The following is a 13,269-nucleotide window of genomic DNA, read 5'->3' on the forward strand; positions in this document are numbered from 1 at the left end:
ACATCCAATCAGCCTTTGCCATGACCCCATATTGCAGTAAGCTAAGGATACATGCCAGTGTTCTCAGGATGTTGTAAAATCTTGATGAGGTGCATGAAAGTAGGCCCTCATTTATCACAATGCAAGAATGGGATATTAGACGTGATTACCAAATGTCCCGGTTTAGTTATTTATTAAAATGGATATCTGGGGAGTGCTAAGAATAGAAACAGGTTGTACCTGGAAGTCGGGAGTTCTAACGAGCTTGCTGACATCTTTGATGTCCCCAAAGTCAGCAGCATAATAAAGTGCTTTTATTGCATTTTCTTCTTGAGTTTCGGATTTTCAAGTGACTAGTCATGAAAGATACACGTTTCAAACTTTATTCTGCTTTGGAATGACTTTCACTGATGGTGAATTTCCATGCCCTTTATCGTTTATTTTTCTTTGCCACCTCCTCCAATTATTTTTAATTAGCTCTTCCACATGCAAAATCCAATATAATAATGAGAAGCTGAGTAAATAATTGTATTATATATAAATACTTAGTTTTTAAAAATTTATAATGCCATCCCTATTGAAATGATAAATCATTAACTTGAAAATGCACAGCTAAGTACGTGTCGGCTGAATGAAAACAAATGATGTCATATAGCGTCAGTACACGTGGCACTCAGTTAACCTAGCTCATGAACCCAATGGAGAATTTGAGAACTTCGCTGACTGCAAATGCTAGTCCCTGGTGATGTTGACGGTGAAGTACTGTTGGCAGTTCAAGAACGGGGGCAGGAGGAGGGGGATATAAGGCATGGCTGGAAAGACTGCAGGGTGACTTCCTAAATCTCCACCACTGTCAATAGCAAATTTCACAGATTTGCATTCCTAGCATTACCCACACTGAGTTCTGACAACAGAAGCGCACATTTTAGGAAGGTGACAAAGAAAGCAGAAAGTTATGTGGACTCTGCGTGTCCTTAGATGGAGGTCAAAGTTGACTCTAGGAAAATTGTGTCTGCAGAGCAAAGTGAACGTTTACTTTCTGCTCATCCATTTCCAGAACGATGTCTTGCAACTATAGCAACATTCTCCAAGGCAACCAAGTACAGATGCTTCCTGAGCTATATTTAGAAAGTGTCTACAGAGATGTTCATTTTGATTAAGGCCACTAACCAGAATTTCCCCCTTTGAACTCCTTATTCTTTAAATTGCTGGTAAAACAAGCTAATCACACATCTTCAAATTTTCATAAGTAAATTATAATCAAGGAAGCTGCTAACAGTGTATGCTTTATTCATCTCTGCTCAGAGAATAAACATTTTTCCTTGAGCATTGAAGGAAAGACATAATTTTCTATAATTTATCATATCTGATTCACCATTGTTTTATAAAAATCATTTTTATTGATTTAGGGACATGAAGAGAGCCATGAAGCATAGGAAAACATTCTGTAAGCTTTCTTGGTATAGTTGGTTTGTTTGTTTTCCAAACACTATCTGGAACTTCAATCCTATCGGTTCTTCTTGTCTTGCTTAGAGCTCACCCCATGAGGCTTCGGTCGATAGGCCAAGTGCCACCATCACCAAATCATTGATCAAGGTGTGCTCCAAATATCCCTTTGACATTGCTGCTCGAAAATTGAAAACCTAGTTTCCTAACAGGTCTAAGTATTTATTGTTCATAAATAGATTCATATGTTCATGAATAACAAATTACACTGCCCGTGAAAATCTGCTGACAAAGCTACATGAAACTCCAACAATATAATTTTCCTTCCCCCTCCCCTTTTTTTGTTTGAAACTCTGGTGGTATACTGATTGTGTGGTGGGCTACGAACCACAAGAATTGCCATTTAAAACCACCAGACACTCCGAGATAGAAAGACAAGGTCTTCTATCCCAGTAAGAGGCACAGTCTCAGAAAACCCAGAGGCAATCCGTCTCTCCTGACTCCATGGCAGTGAGTTTGCTTTCGGATTTTCTATGTTCATGTTCATTTTGGCATGGTTCCTAAAATGTAAATATATATGCATATGGTTATATTAAAGAAACAAGATACAACCCTGGGATCCCAGGAGCTAGGGAAACATCTTTCTAGAGCAGAGTTCATAGCCACCTGCTGGAGGTTTCTCAGCTACTTCAATAGAGAAGGCACCCCAGCCTGCCTTGTTTTCCCAAAGCTCTTCCTGACTATACTAACACCTTTGGTACAGCCTCCGCACCGAGGCAGAACTGCAGGCACCTCGTTGGAGAAGATTCGATGTATTCGAAGCTAACAGGATAGTGAGACACCGCCCATGAAGGAAAGATACCGAAATGTTGTCTGCTTGGAGAGATGGAATGCTTAGAAATGGATGCGGTTTCTAGAAGTCCTGCCATCCTGGTCTCTATTTCTAGATTCATGTCTAATCTGAAACCAAATCAGAGAAACTTTTTTAAATAGCCAAGGATGTGTTTCCATCATTTTACATAATAACGTTTCTCAGTGTTTAATCATAGCTACTTGTCAAAAGGGAAAAAAATCTATCTAATCCAAATCACTATAATTCATCTATTTCCATGTGAAAATGAGGAGCAGCTTTTGGAGGATCTTTCCTCATCCCCGCGTTTAAAGTGAAGGAAAGATGGTTCTTTGCCTTCCTTTCGTTCCACGATGAACTTTTAACTCCTAGTCCTTTTGTCAAAAGTTTTATTTTTCAACACTGATTATTTGTCATCTCTTCTCTGAAGAAGATGTTGAGGGAGGGAAGGAAAGCGTGCTCACGGAGTCACTGCTGATGCCTCCCACGCAGACCGATCCTGTGGGACAGGGTGGAATTGCCCAAAGATCTTCGAGACATTAAACCTTTACTGGGGTAGACAGCTGCGTCCGTCTCCTGCGGAGCAACAGATGGGCTCAAACCACTGACCTTGTGGTTGGCAGCTCAGTGTGGAACCCACTGTGCCACCGAGCTCCTTAGGAAAGCATAGGAAAAACGCTGAAAATATGGAGCAAAAATGGAAGGAAGGATCAGGGTGTTATATTTGCCCAAAGTATTGCTAACTTGAACACATGGAATGTTAGAGACACATTGTATGAAAAGCAGCTCCTGAAATGAATTTCTGTATGAAAAAAATCAAATCAAAATCTTGAACCTGCAATTCTTCAAGGGCCCATGTATTCTTCATTAGTTCTTCAGCACTCAACAGTGACTGGCACTGAGAAGGCACTCAGAACATTTGAGAAGTGGATTTGAACAGATAAACAATGTATTTACAGAAAATAGAGGGTAAATTTAAAGTATAGTGAGATAGAAATATTCCACATTAAAAAATCACAAGAAAAAATAGTGGTAAAGTGAGTATATTATAGGACAATGTCGAAGGAACTACCAAGAGATAGTCAAGCATGAAACGGCGGTTTGGGTCTAAAGGATGCTTTAGACCCTTCCCATCTGTAATGGCTTATGACCACCGCTTTCTTTTCTGCTAGGAAGGGAATGCCACCAAGGACACTCTTCCTGGTGGCACAAAGTTTGGAGCCCAATCTGGGTTCTGAGATTCTCGAAGTATGCTGTGGGGAGAAATCCTAACATCTTAAATCCCGAATAAAGCCCAAATAATGTTGCGCCTTCATCAACCCCAACTCACTACCCGCAGGTCGTTTCCCGCTCATCAGCGGCCCTCATCTTACATCCTAAATATCAGAATGCAAATTCATCGCTCTCAGATGATCAGTGCATCAGATTCGTCCCTTATAGCTCGCGTGTGGAGACCTGTGTGCTCCGGACACCACGGGGGCCCAGAGAAGTTGACCTTGGTCTTGCTGGTTTCCACAGATGTCATGGACTCCAGAAGCTGGGACCGAGGGAATGTGCAGACTCGGCCGCACGAGGCTGGTCCCTCGGCACTGCAGCCGGGCGCCTGGGGGACCTCGGAAACCGAAAGTGACCTTACCTACGGCGAAGTTGAGCAAAGACTAGACTTGCTTCAAGAACAACTTAACAGGTAAAATAAGAAAGCAAGACACAAGGAAACTGTACCAAGCTGTAGATGGGTGTCATGTTTGTGTTGTTTGTTTCTGTAGTCAGCTCTGATTCCTGGCAGCCCACATGTAATAGCACACAATATGGCCCGGTGTGTTGCACTCTCACACCCACCCGTGAGTCATAGTATATGTTCATGTGTGTGTATTTGGGGGGAGAGAGTGAGAGCGTACGCAGCTAAATGTGCAGCAATTCAATCATTGAATACTTCCATGACTTTGATTACATTCTTCAAGTTAGGCAACCCTTTGCAGGATCCCTTTCCAAATTCTCCCACCATGCTGCCTGCTGAGCGCTTCATCAAACATTTAGAGTTGCTCTTGCCAACCTGATCACTTATAAATAATTACTTAAAATATTTTCGGAGGCTTAAGCTGCAGCATGAGAGCACAATGCTTCCGGCATATATTTGTTATTAATGAAACTAGCCTATTATTTGGTTTAAAAAATGACTTCCATGGTCAGTACTAGTTTTCAGTTTAAAGATTACTTCGGGGAAATAGTTTCAGAAGGATAACCCAGTTTTAATCGCTCCAGAAAGTTTGGTTTCCATGAGATTATCAAATTGCATTCCCACAGTTTTCCTCCTTTTGACGAGAATCCTTTTGTAGAATCTTTGATCAAAACATTCAGTAATGGTGGCTGGATACCATTCAGGTCTCACCTTTGGACCTGCATTCAAGTTTCTCCTCCAACCTCTGGATCTCCTTCCTCTCTGTCCAGGCAGGTAGAGGCCACCTTGGATGGCTGATGGGCAGCTTTTCAGAGCTCCTCATAAAGGGCTCATCTTCCAGGAGTATGTTGGGCACTCTTCTGTTTTTGCCCTACAAGGTTTACACTGAATAATTTCACCAGGCCTCTCTTCCTAGTTTGACTTAACTTGGAAGTTCTCTGAAACATCTCCCGCAGGTGACTGCTGGTATGTGAAACACGAGTGGAATTCTTTCCAGCTTTACTGTACCATGCAAGCCACCACGGTACAGCAAACAGAGAGATGGGTGGTGAGGGCCAGCATTATTCCCCATAAATAGGAAATGAGGCCGGCTCTAATCCCATGTTTCATATCCATGTGCTTATTTACATAAAACTACAAAATGATCAGTCGAATTCTTTATCTGTAGATTAATCAGCTGAATTCTTAATCCACAGAATTCTTAATCTTCGCAAATATCACTTACTTAGAATATTCACTACTTCTAACAGCATAAATCCTATTTTTTCTGTCCTTTCCATAAAATTAGCATGATCATGATCAAATTAGAAAATCCTCTTTTTCCTTCAAAATCATGTATCTATGACTTGTTGGCTAACACCTCCGCTTCTAGGTCTCTGCATCTATATTTGGGCTTCGTTGCTGTTGTTGGTTCTGACTCATGGCACCTCTGGGCCCAGCGTACAGACGAGGGCACATCCTGCCCAGCCTTCCCGTTGTTATGTTGCAGCCAATGTGCCCATTTATCGCCTTCAGGGTCTTCCTCGCTCTCACTGGCCCTTGACTTCTCCAAGCATGATGTCCTTTTCCAGGGACTGATCTCTCTTGATACCATGTGCAAAGTACCTCTGGGTAGTTCCTGGTAACTTAATGGTGTGTTTGGTAGTTCCTGGTGACTTAATTCTGTATTATATCATTTTTTGAAGATATCAACAAGATGATTTTAACATTTAGTTATTAGGCCAACTTATGCAAAAAAATTTAGATTGAATCCAAAAGCCTATATCCTCTACTTCTAGTTTTTATTTTTTCTTCATGTTTGATGTAATATTTTTAAAGATGAGGAATATGATTTTATTTGAGTGAAGCTGGACCCCCTACCCAAGTTTGCACGGATTCTTTAAGACTAAATTAGTCAAAACATTTTCAGGCAAGCATAGGAAGGAGAAGGACACAGTCCTGCCATGCAGCGGTGTACCTTGATCCACCAGTAGCCCTGAGGTAAATGCCAACGTAAACTATCCCAGGACCCATCGAGGGGCTGCACAGAATCAATGAAAATGTTCAAGTCAAAGGAATTTCTAAATCCATTTCAAACATATGACAGGGTGTGGGGGGTGGCGCACTTAAACCACTTAAAAGAAGGGTAAACTTGGTAGATGGACCAGACTACTTGACTCCTGGTGTACATAAGGTCCAAATATATAAGATCAGCCTGCTCCTCCAATGGTGTGGTGACAGTGGGCCAGAGATGAAGACTACACAAAGGAGCTTACAGACAAAATAATCCCCTACACCAACGGCACACACCTGCTCTATCGCCGAGGTGCACTGGCCAAGTACACCTGGCCATTGGTATAGCCCAGCAGTCAGGCTACTGAATCGCCACACATTGTATTACTTAACATGGGGATAAGACAAGTGGAACCAGAGTGGGATTGTGGTGAACTGTGTCCATTTTCAGGGATCACTAGCTTGTCCTAACATCAATGATCTGTACCCAGGATGGGGTAACAAGTGTACCCTGTTTTAATCAGTAAGGAGGGGCCAGATCAGAAAATAAGTAGCAAGAATAAGAAGTCAGAAAATAAACTCAGATGAATGTCTCTAATAGAAATAAAGTTCATTGTTGATAACAAGGCTAAGAGTGTAAACTTGTAAGAGAATGTACCCCTAAGACCTATTAGGGTTTCAGCCATCTATCGGTGATAATATTATTACTATTATTTTTACTAAACTAGTGTATTAGTAATAGCTCTGGTGGCACAGTGGATCACACCGGGCTACTAACCACATGTTTGACAGGTCATACTCATTAGGCTCTCTGCAGTAGCCGGAAGAAATAGGACTTTTCCACAGTCAACATTCAATTAAATCTCTCTTGACATGATGCTGGCATATTTGCATGCAATTTCTAAAGATGATTTTAACTCTACCACAAATACTTTGGTAAAGTTTTTCCTATGTATCTCTGATATTTCCATTAACGTTTTATTGCCTAGCTTGATTTACCTGCTTTGGGAATTAAAATCCCAAATATTGCATTTTCCCTGGACTACCATCTTCAACAACTCTTTTGTCCCCCTCCCTGAAAACTCACTGCCATGGGGTTGATTCTGACTTGTAGAAACCCTGCTGACAGGGTAGAAATGCCACTGTGAGGATCAGAGACTGTAACTTTGACAGGAGGGTTGGTGGTTCTGATGACTCATCTTGCAGTTCGTATCCCAGCACATCACCCACTGTGCCACCACGTCTCAGAAGACAAGTTTGTGGAAAACAGCACAATTCCAACTTGTATTTCCCAGGGCAGGAATTCTGGAAAACTTTCTAGACCCAGACCTACCCTGTTTAACTTTAGTAATGTTCAAATGTAGAGCTATGAATCCCTGTACCCCTTGTCTTATTCAAATACACATATCCAGTGCACAATGCAATGAGAAACACATATAAATAAGTGTTCTCTCCCAAATTAGCTATGCTGCTTTCTTTGTTGCTCCAGAGCCCAATTAAATTACAGTAGTGCTAAAGGTTTGCATTTGAAACTGTTCTTAAAAGAAAATGTTCTTCTGCAATTAGATACATACTACAGCCTACATTTGTGTCCATATTTAGATAAATAACAAGCACTCTGGTGGTATGCTGGATTATGCATTGGGCTGCTAACAACAGAGTCAGGTGTTCGGATCCACCAGCAGAACATGAGGTTGCCTGCTCCTGTACTGATTGACAGTCTCAGACACCCTAAGGAACAGTTCAACTCTGTCCTAGAGGGTCACTATGAGTCAGAACGGACTGATTGGCAGTGTATTTAGTTTGCAGATAATCATTTAATATTTGCTTCAAAAGCAATGCTTCCTAAACCATAACGTGCACACGATCCGTCTGGGAATTTTGTCAAAGCTATTAATCCATACGCCTGCGGTTGGCAGAGACCCCACATTTTCAACAAGCTCCCTGCCTTGCTAGGTGGTGCTGGAGACTCGGTTGGAGAATGTAAAAGCTGTCCGTCATGATGCTGGCCCTAGCAGATCACCCAGAGCAATTGATCTGTATGCCTCAAGGATGTCGTGAAGCACTTGTTTCACTTTGTGTTCGTTATTTATGTGCTTCCTTCATCTTTCCTTCTGAGGCATTCAGCTCCTGTCAGCTCCCTGGGATCAGATTCCATATGAATTCATCTTCATGTTCTCCCCTCACCCACTGACATTGCAGGTCTTGGTGAATGAATGAAAATACATATTTTACACGGCTTTATAGCTACGCTGACCTTCCCTAGCTTCTCAACAATTTTGTTGTTGTTGTACTGAGTTATTTCCTTCGGTGTTAAGGACCAAACTGGATTTGTGTTGTTAATTCCTCCTAAGTAGATTATTTGTTCTCAAGACTCAAGAGAGACATCTATTCTATTTAAACTGAGACTATTTTCATAAAGTATGAAATGCAGATAAAGTCCCTGTTTGTTGAACTACCCCAAATAGAGCCAGATTACCAATAAAAACAAAACTAAGTCCATTCAAAAGCACTTGGGGAAGGAAGATGGCTATCTTAGCCGAATGTGAGCAGGTAGGGAACTGATTGGGCCTGGGCAAAGCGTAAGATGAAGGTCCGAACCACACGGCTTGCCAGATCAGTTATTTGGTTAAGCAAGTTTGTTCAGATAAGCAGCCTTCTGTCTCTGACGAATTGCGCTTTAGAAGTTACCAACAATGAAGTAAGTCTTTGGTTTAGTCTTCTTTTTCCCCTACAAAGTTATTCCGGAGCCAAGGACAAAGTCACGTTGAATGAGGCCTATATTTACTGAAGGTGTGCAAAGGTAGGGGTCTCAGTTCTCCCATGTGTTCATCCGGGTTGACTAGAGAAGCAAATTTACACACACTCAGATATGTATATGAAAAACTTTATGTACGAGAGCAATTGAATATTGAGAAAACATCCCAGCCCAGTACAGATCAAGTCCCTAAGTCCATTATTAGCCCATATGTCCAATACCAACTTATAAAGTCCTGTTTAGACTCATGAAACACATGCAATGGTGCCAAATGCAGGTAGATCACAGGCCAGTGGGTAGAAAATCTTGTGAATCCAGTGGCAGCATGCGCATCTCAACACTGGCATGGGTCTCCATGTTGTTCCTTCCTGCTGCAAGGTCTTGGCTGCGTTAGTGTAGCTCCATCAGGCTCATCATCAGTTATGTCCCGCCTCCACAGAGCTATTTATCTCCGTAATGCCTCCAAATGAGGCCATCATGCTGCGATTGATTGACAGGCTAAACTCCACCCCTTCACTCTTTGGTCTCAAATTGACAACAGATTATGTGACTACCGCTTCCTGTAATGGGCCTCATGCTATTTTGTTGACTAGTCCTATTCATGGTAGCACTGGGCATGTGATGCCAAAGCCTCAACTTCCAATAGATTTTGCTCTCGTAGACACTCTTCAAATAAACAGAATCCAGAGCCTGCTGCTGACTGCTTGACAAAGACTCAAAAAAAAAATGCTTATGTTGGGTTCTATTTACAGACAAATGAAGATTATGAATCCCATTTGTTGATTGAGCTTTGACTCATTTCTTATCCCCCAATTCATTCACATTCAATATAAAGACCTCGGATAACCCACTGAACTGCTAATGATACCTAAATAAAATATGTACAGAACTATTTATGGTGATGTCTGAAAGTAAAATTTTCTTTGGTGTCTCAGATAAATTAATTTTGAATGAATCCAATAAAGAAAACCTTTTGGAAGCATTTAAATTTTGTACGGGGCTTTGATGAGTGAAAGAAAGATGGGATACACAAAAATGTGAGTTAGTTGGTGCCCTAAAAAAATATTAGATCAGCCCTTTGGGGAACAGATAAGTAAAACAGCTGTTAAATCAATTTTTACCTTTTCAGTGTGTGGCTTTGGCATTCACAAGGCATACTCATACATAATTAATTGGTTTAGAATACATGTCTATATTTACCAAATACAGAAAACTTATCATGTGCTTTTGTGATACTCAGAAAGAAAGATTTGTAGTGTTAATTACACTACAAATATACATATGTGTATGTGTGTATACTCATATTTAACTTTCAAAGCAAAAGCTAAATTCTCTTCACACTGAATTCTAAAATATAGTGTGCATGTATTTAGACAATATTAGTATGATTATTTCAACAATTTGGGTAAGGTCGACATTTTTCTTGCTTTTTTGCTGTTCAGAGGCTAAACAGCAAACCCTAATAAAGAATTGTTAAAAGCATTCTCTGAGAAGGAAAATGATCCACACTTTTCATTCTGGCACCCATAAAAGTCCCTCCACTTTTCATGCTATTAACATATGCAAAGAGGAGAGTCAGACCAATTGAGTTGTGCTGTTTTCTCTTGAATTTTAATTTCAAATGAAAATTAAATTAACAGGCCAGTTGGCTGCTTATAAACGATGAGAGAAAGAATGTTCAGACTGGCATTTTGCAAGCCAGCCAGGTCATCGATGGGAGTGAACATTTAAGTTTGGTGTGTTTCTTAAATACCAAGGTCCCTAAGCTATAGTTGGCAAGAGGTCGTAGCAACATTTCAAAAGACAACAATGAACCACATAGAATACTTGATGTGGACAGGAGAGAATTAAGGTAAAATTTTAAACACACAAGGAATTGCCCTGCGATGTTATGATTCTGGGGGAGGGGGGGCGGAGAGTGTGCTGTAAACTTATTATTGTTTAAAGAATGAAGGGGATTTTCAAAAGACTGAACAAAGCAAAGATAATTTAGTGCTCAAAAATATTTTCTCAAAAAAAATATTTTCTCAGTGTGTTTTACATTTTGAAATCAATAAAACTTAGTACAAATTTAATCCATCCCATTCACCTGTTTTCTGTGGACGTCTAATGGAGGGCCCAGGGAGCAACGCCATTATCAGAATTATTCATGGGACCTAAGAAGAAATCATCAGCTGCCTAAGAATCTCCTTGTTCCCTCTCCTGCCCTTCTTGTTTATAACCATCATTCTGTGTTGATGGTACTGAAATGTTCTCAAATATCTTAGCAATCCTAGTCGACTGGAAGACCATCATTTCCGATTGTTATCTGCCCTGTAGGCTTGAATCCCAAATGACTACTGACATCCAGACCATCTTACAGTTGCTGCAGAAGCAAACCACTGTGGGTCCCCCAGCCTACAGTATGGTGACTGCTGGAGCGGAGTATCAGAGACCCGTCATCCACCTGGTGAGAGCCAGCCACGCGGGAGCATCCATTAAAACGGACAGAAGTTTCAGTCCTTCCTCCCAAGTGAGTACAGATTTCACTCAACCAATCCAACCAGGAAAGCCCACATGATGCAGAATCACCTGGGTGCTCATGGGAACACAGGTGCTCAACCTTTCGCTGTGTCTACTCCATTAGAGTTGCCGGGCACAAACCCTGTAGGTTGACTGTGAAACAAAGCTCAGTGATTGTTGTACCCATTAAAAGCTTGAGTAAAATGGATCTAAAAGGAAGATTTCAGTCTTTTTTCAAAAAGAAAAAGCTTATTTCAAGACTCAGTCTACTTAAATTGATATACAGTGGAGTTTAGAAAGTTAAGGAATTGTGCTGGATTCAAAAGTGCTTCATGAAAAACAAATCTCCAGTTTGTTACAGTGACAACAGAAAGGAGTGGAGGCGTGGGGCTGAGGTTCAAATGCAGGTTCATGTGAGGTTTGTCCCTCTCTCCTGCCCATCACCAGAGTTCTCTACCTGTATTTCACTGGGTTGATAAAATGCAAAGAGGTGGGATGTAAGCACTCTTTTATGGCTCCTCTGAACCCCTCTTAAGGGCCCTGTTGAATTATATTAATATGTTTACATCCCTTGGAATTCTACCTTGGGAATTAGCCTTTGTTTTTTTAAACATTAAAATTAGACATAGAAACAAAAGTTTTTCAGAATAATCTTATAAAGTTTCTCTTGTGAAATTGGATTAAAATGTCTATAAATTACCTATATTAGAGTCACAGGAAGTCCTATGCCGGGAGGACGGTAATGTAATCTTCTAAGACACGGAAGGAGAGACTCATTACCTCTAACTAGTTTTATGGCTGGGAAGCCTGCAAAATGACGCTGCTCGTTCTATATTTCCAGGGCATTCTGATCACTTATTGGGACTGAATGAATTTTCTACCTTTTTTTTTATCCTTTTCTCCCCGGCTCTGTTTTGTAACCGAGTAGAGTTCCTGGATTGTGCAAGCAGTTAGTTCACATGGCTGCTAATTGAAAGAACTAACCCACACAGAGAAAGAAAGTGAAAGAAATGCCTGAACATCTACTTCTTAAAACGGAATCAGTGAATAAGAAGCCATTCTAATAACACACAGGGTGGTCATAAAGATTTCAAATATATCTAGAAAACTCCAGGTGAAATCGTGTAAAACAACAAAGAATCTAACCTGGTGGCAGAGTAAAAGTGAAGTTCTTGAAATGTTTGTTGCTTAGTACTCTCTGAAATTTAGATGACCTGAAATTTAGATTCTAAGGGAATTCTTGACCTCCAGTTGCTTCGCCCACCACAGGGAAAGCAATGTTGAAAAAATGACTAATGCAGAGCGGTGGTGAAGCAAAGCTTGTTTGGGATTCGTGGGTGTACTTTAGATGTCTGCCAATGTCAATTATAAATTTGTGCTTTCTGTTCTTTCTATCAGTGTCCTGAATTTCTAGACCTTGAAAAATCTAAACTTAAATCCAAAGAATCCCTCTCCAGTGGGGTGCATCTGAACACAGCTTCCGAAGACAACTTGACTTCACTTTTAAAACAAGACAGTGACCTCTCTTTAGAGCTGCACCCAAGGCAAAGGAAAACTTACCTTCCTCCAATTAGGCATCCGTCTTTGCCAGAATCCTCCCGAAGCGCTACAGGAAGCTTGGGTCTTCATAGGCATGTTTCCGATCCTGGTCTCCCAGGGCAATAATCCTTTTGTACTATTTACTCCACACACAGTGTACGTGCTTTCAATGGCTGTTCTCCTTTTTTGTATTTAAATCCTCTCTACTTGACTCAGGGGTTCACAAGGTATCATTATATGCAAAAGTACTGTATATTTTCCTAAATTGAAGCTTGTATGCTAAAACTGAGCAGTTAGGATGTACATATACATAAGAACTTTTTGTCCCAAATGTTAAAACTGCCAGCATCTCAAGGCACCTTATTTTTTACTTTTATTTTTTAAATCATGTGCATGTTAGGAAACTCCAGTTTCTCTTGCATGGAGACTCCTATTTACTGCTTTTACTAAACCAGTATTTTGTTATGAAAATGCCTTCCAAGCAAATAAGAAACTAAGGGGTAAAACTATTCATGGATGCACTTC

At 40.7% G+C, this 13,269-nt stretch overlaps 1 protein-coding gene across 1 annotated transcript in view; it reads left to right on the forward strand.

Annotated features, from left to right (window-relative positions):
• The window catches only part of KCNH7 (potassium voltage-gated channel subfamily H member 7), a 503,315-nt gene extending 490,445 nt beyond the window's left edge, over positions 1-12,870 (forward strand). Inside the window, exons 14-16 of the mRNA XM_075529404.1 lie at positions 3,794-3,962; positions 11,023-11,215; positions 12,604-12,870. Of these exons, the coding sequence (XP_075385519.1) occupies positions 3,794-3,962; positions 11,023-11,215; positions 12,604-12,870 (629 nt within the window). The remainder of the gene's footprint in view (positions 1-3,793; positions 3,963-11,022; positions 11,216-12,603) is intronic.
• Positions 12,871-13,269: the final 399 nt, after the last annotated feature.

This window comes from Tenrec ecaudatus, chromosome 13 (genome assembly GCF_050624435.1).
Source record: "Tenrec ecaudatus isolate mTenEca1 chromosome 13, mTenEca1.hap1, whole genome shotgun sequence".
Classification (NCBI taxonomy): domain Eukaryota; kingdom Metazoa; phylum Chordata; class Mammalia; order Afrosoricida; family Tenrecidae; genus Tenrec; species Tenrec ecaudatus.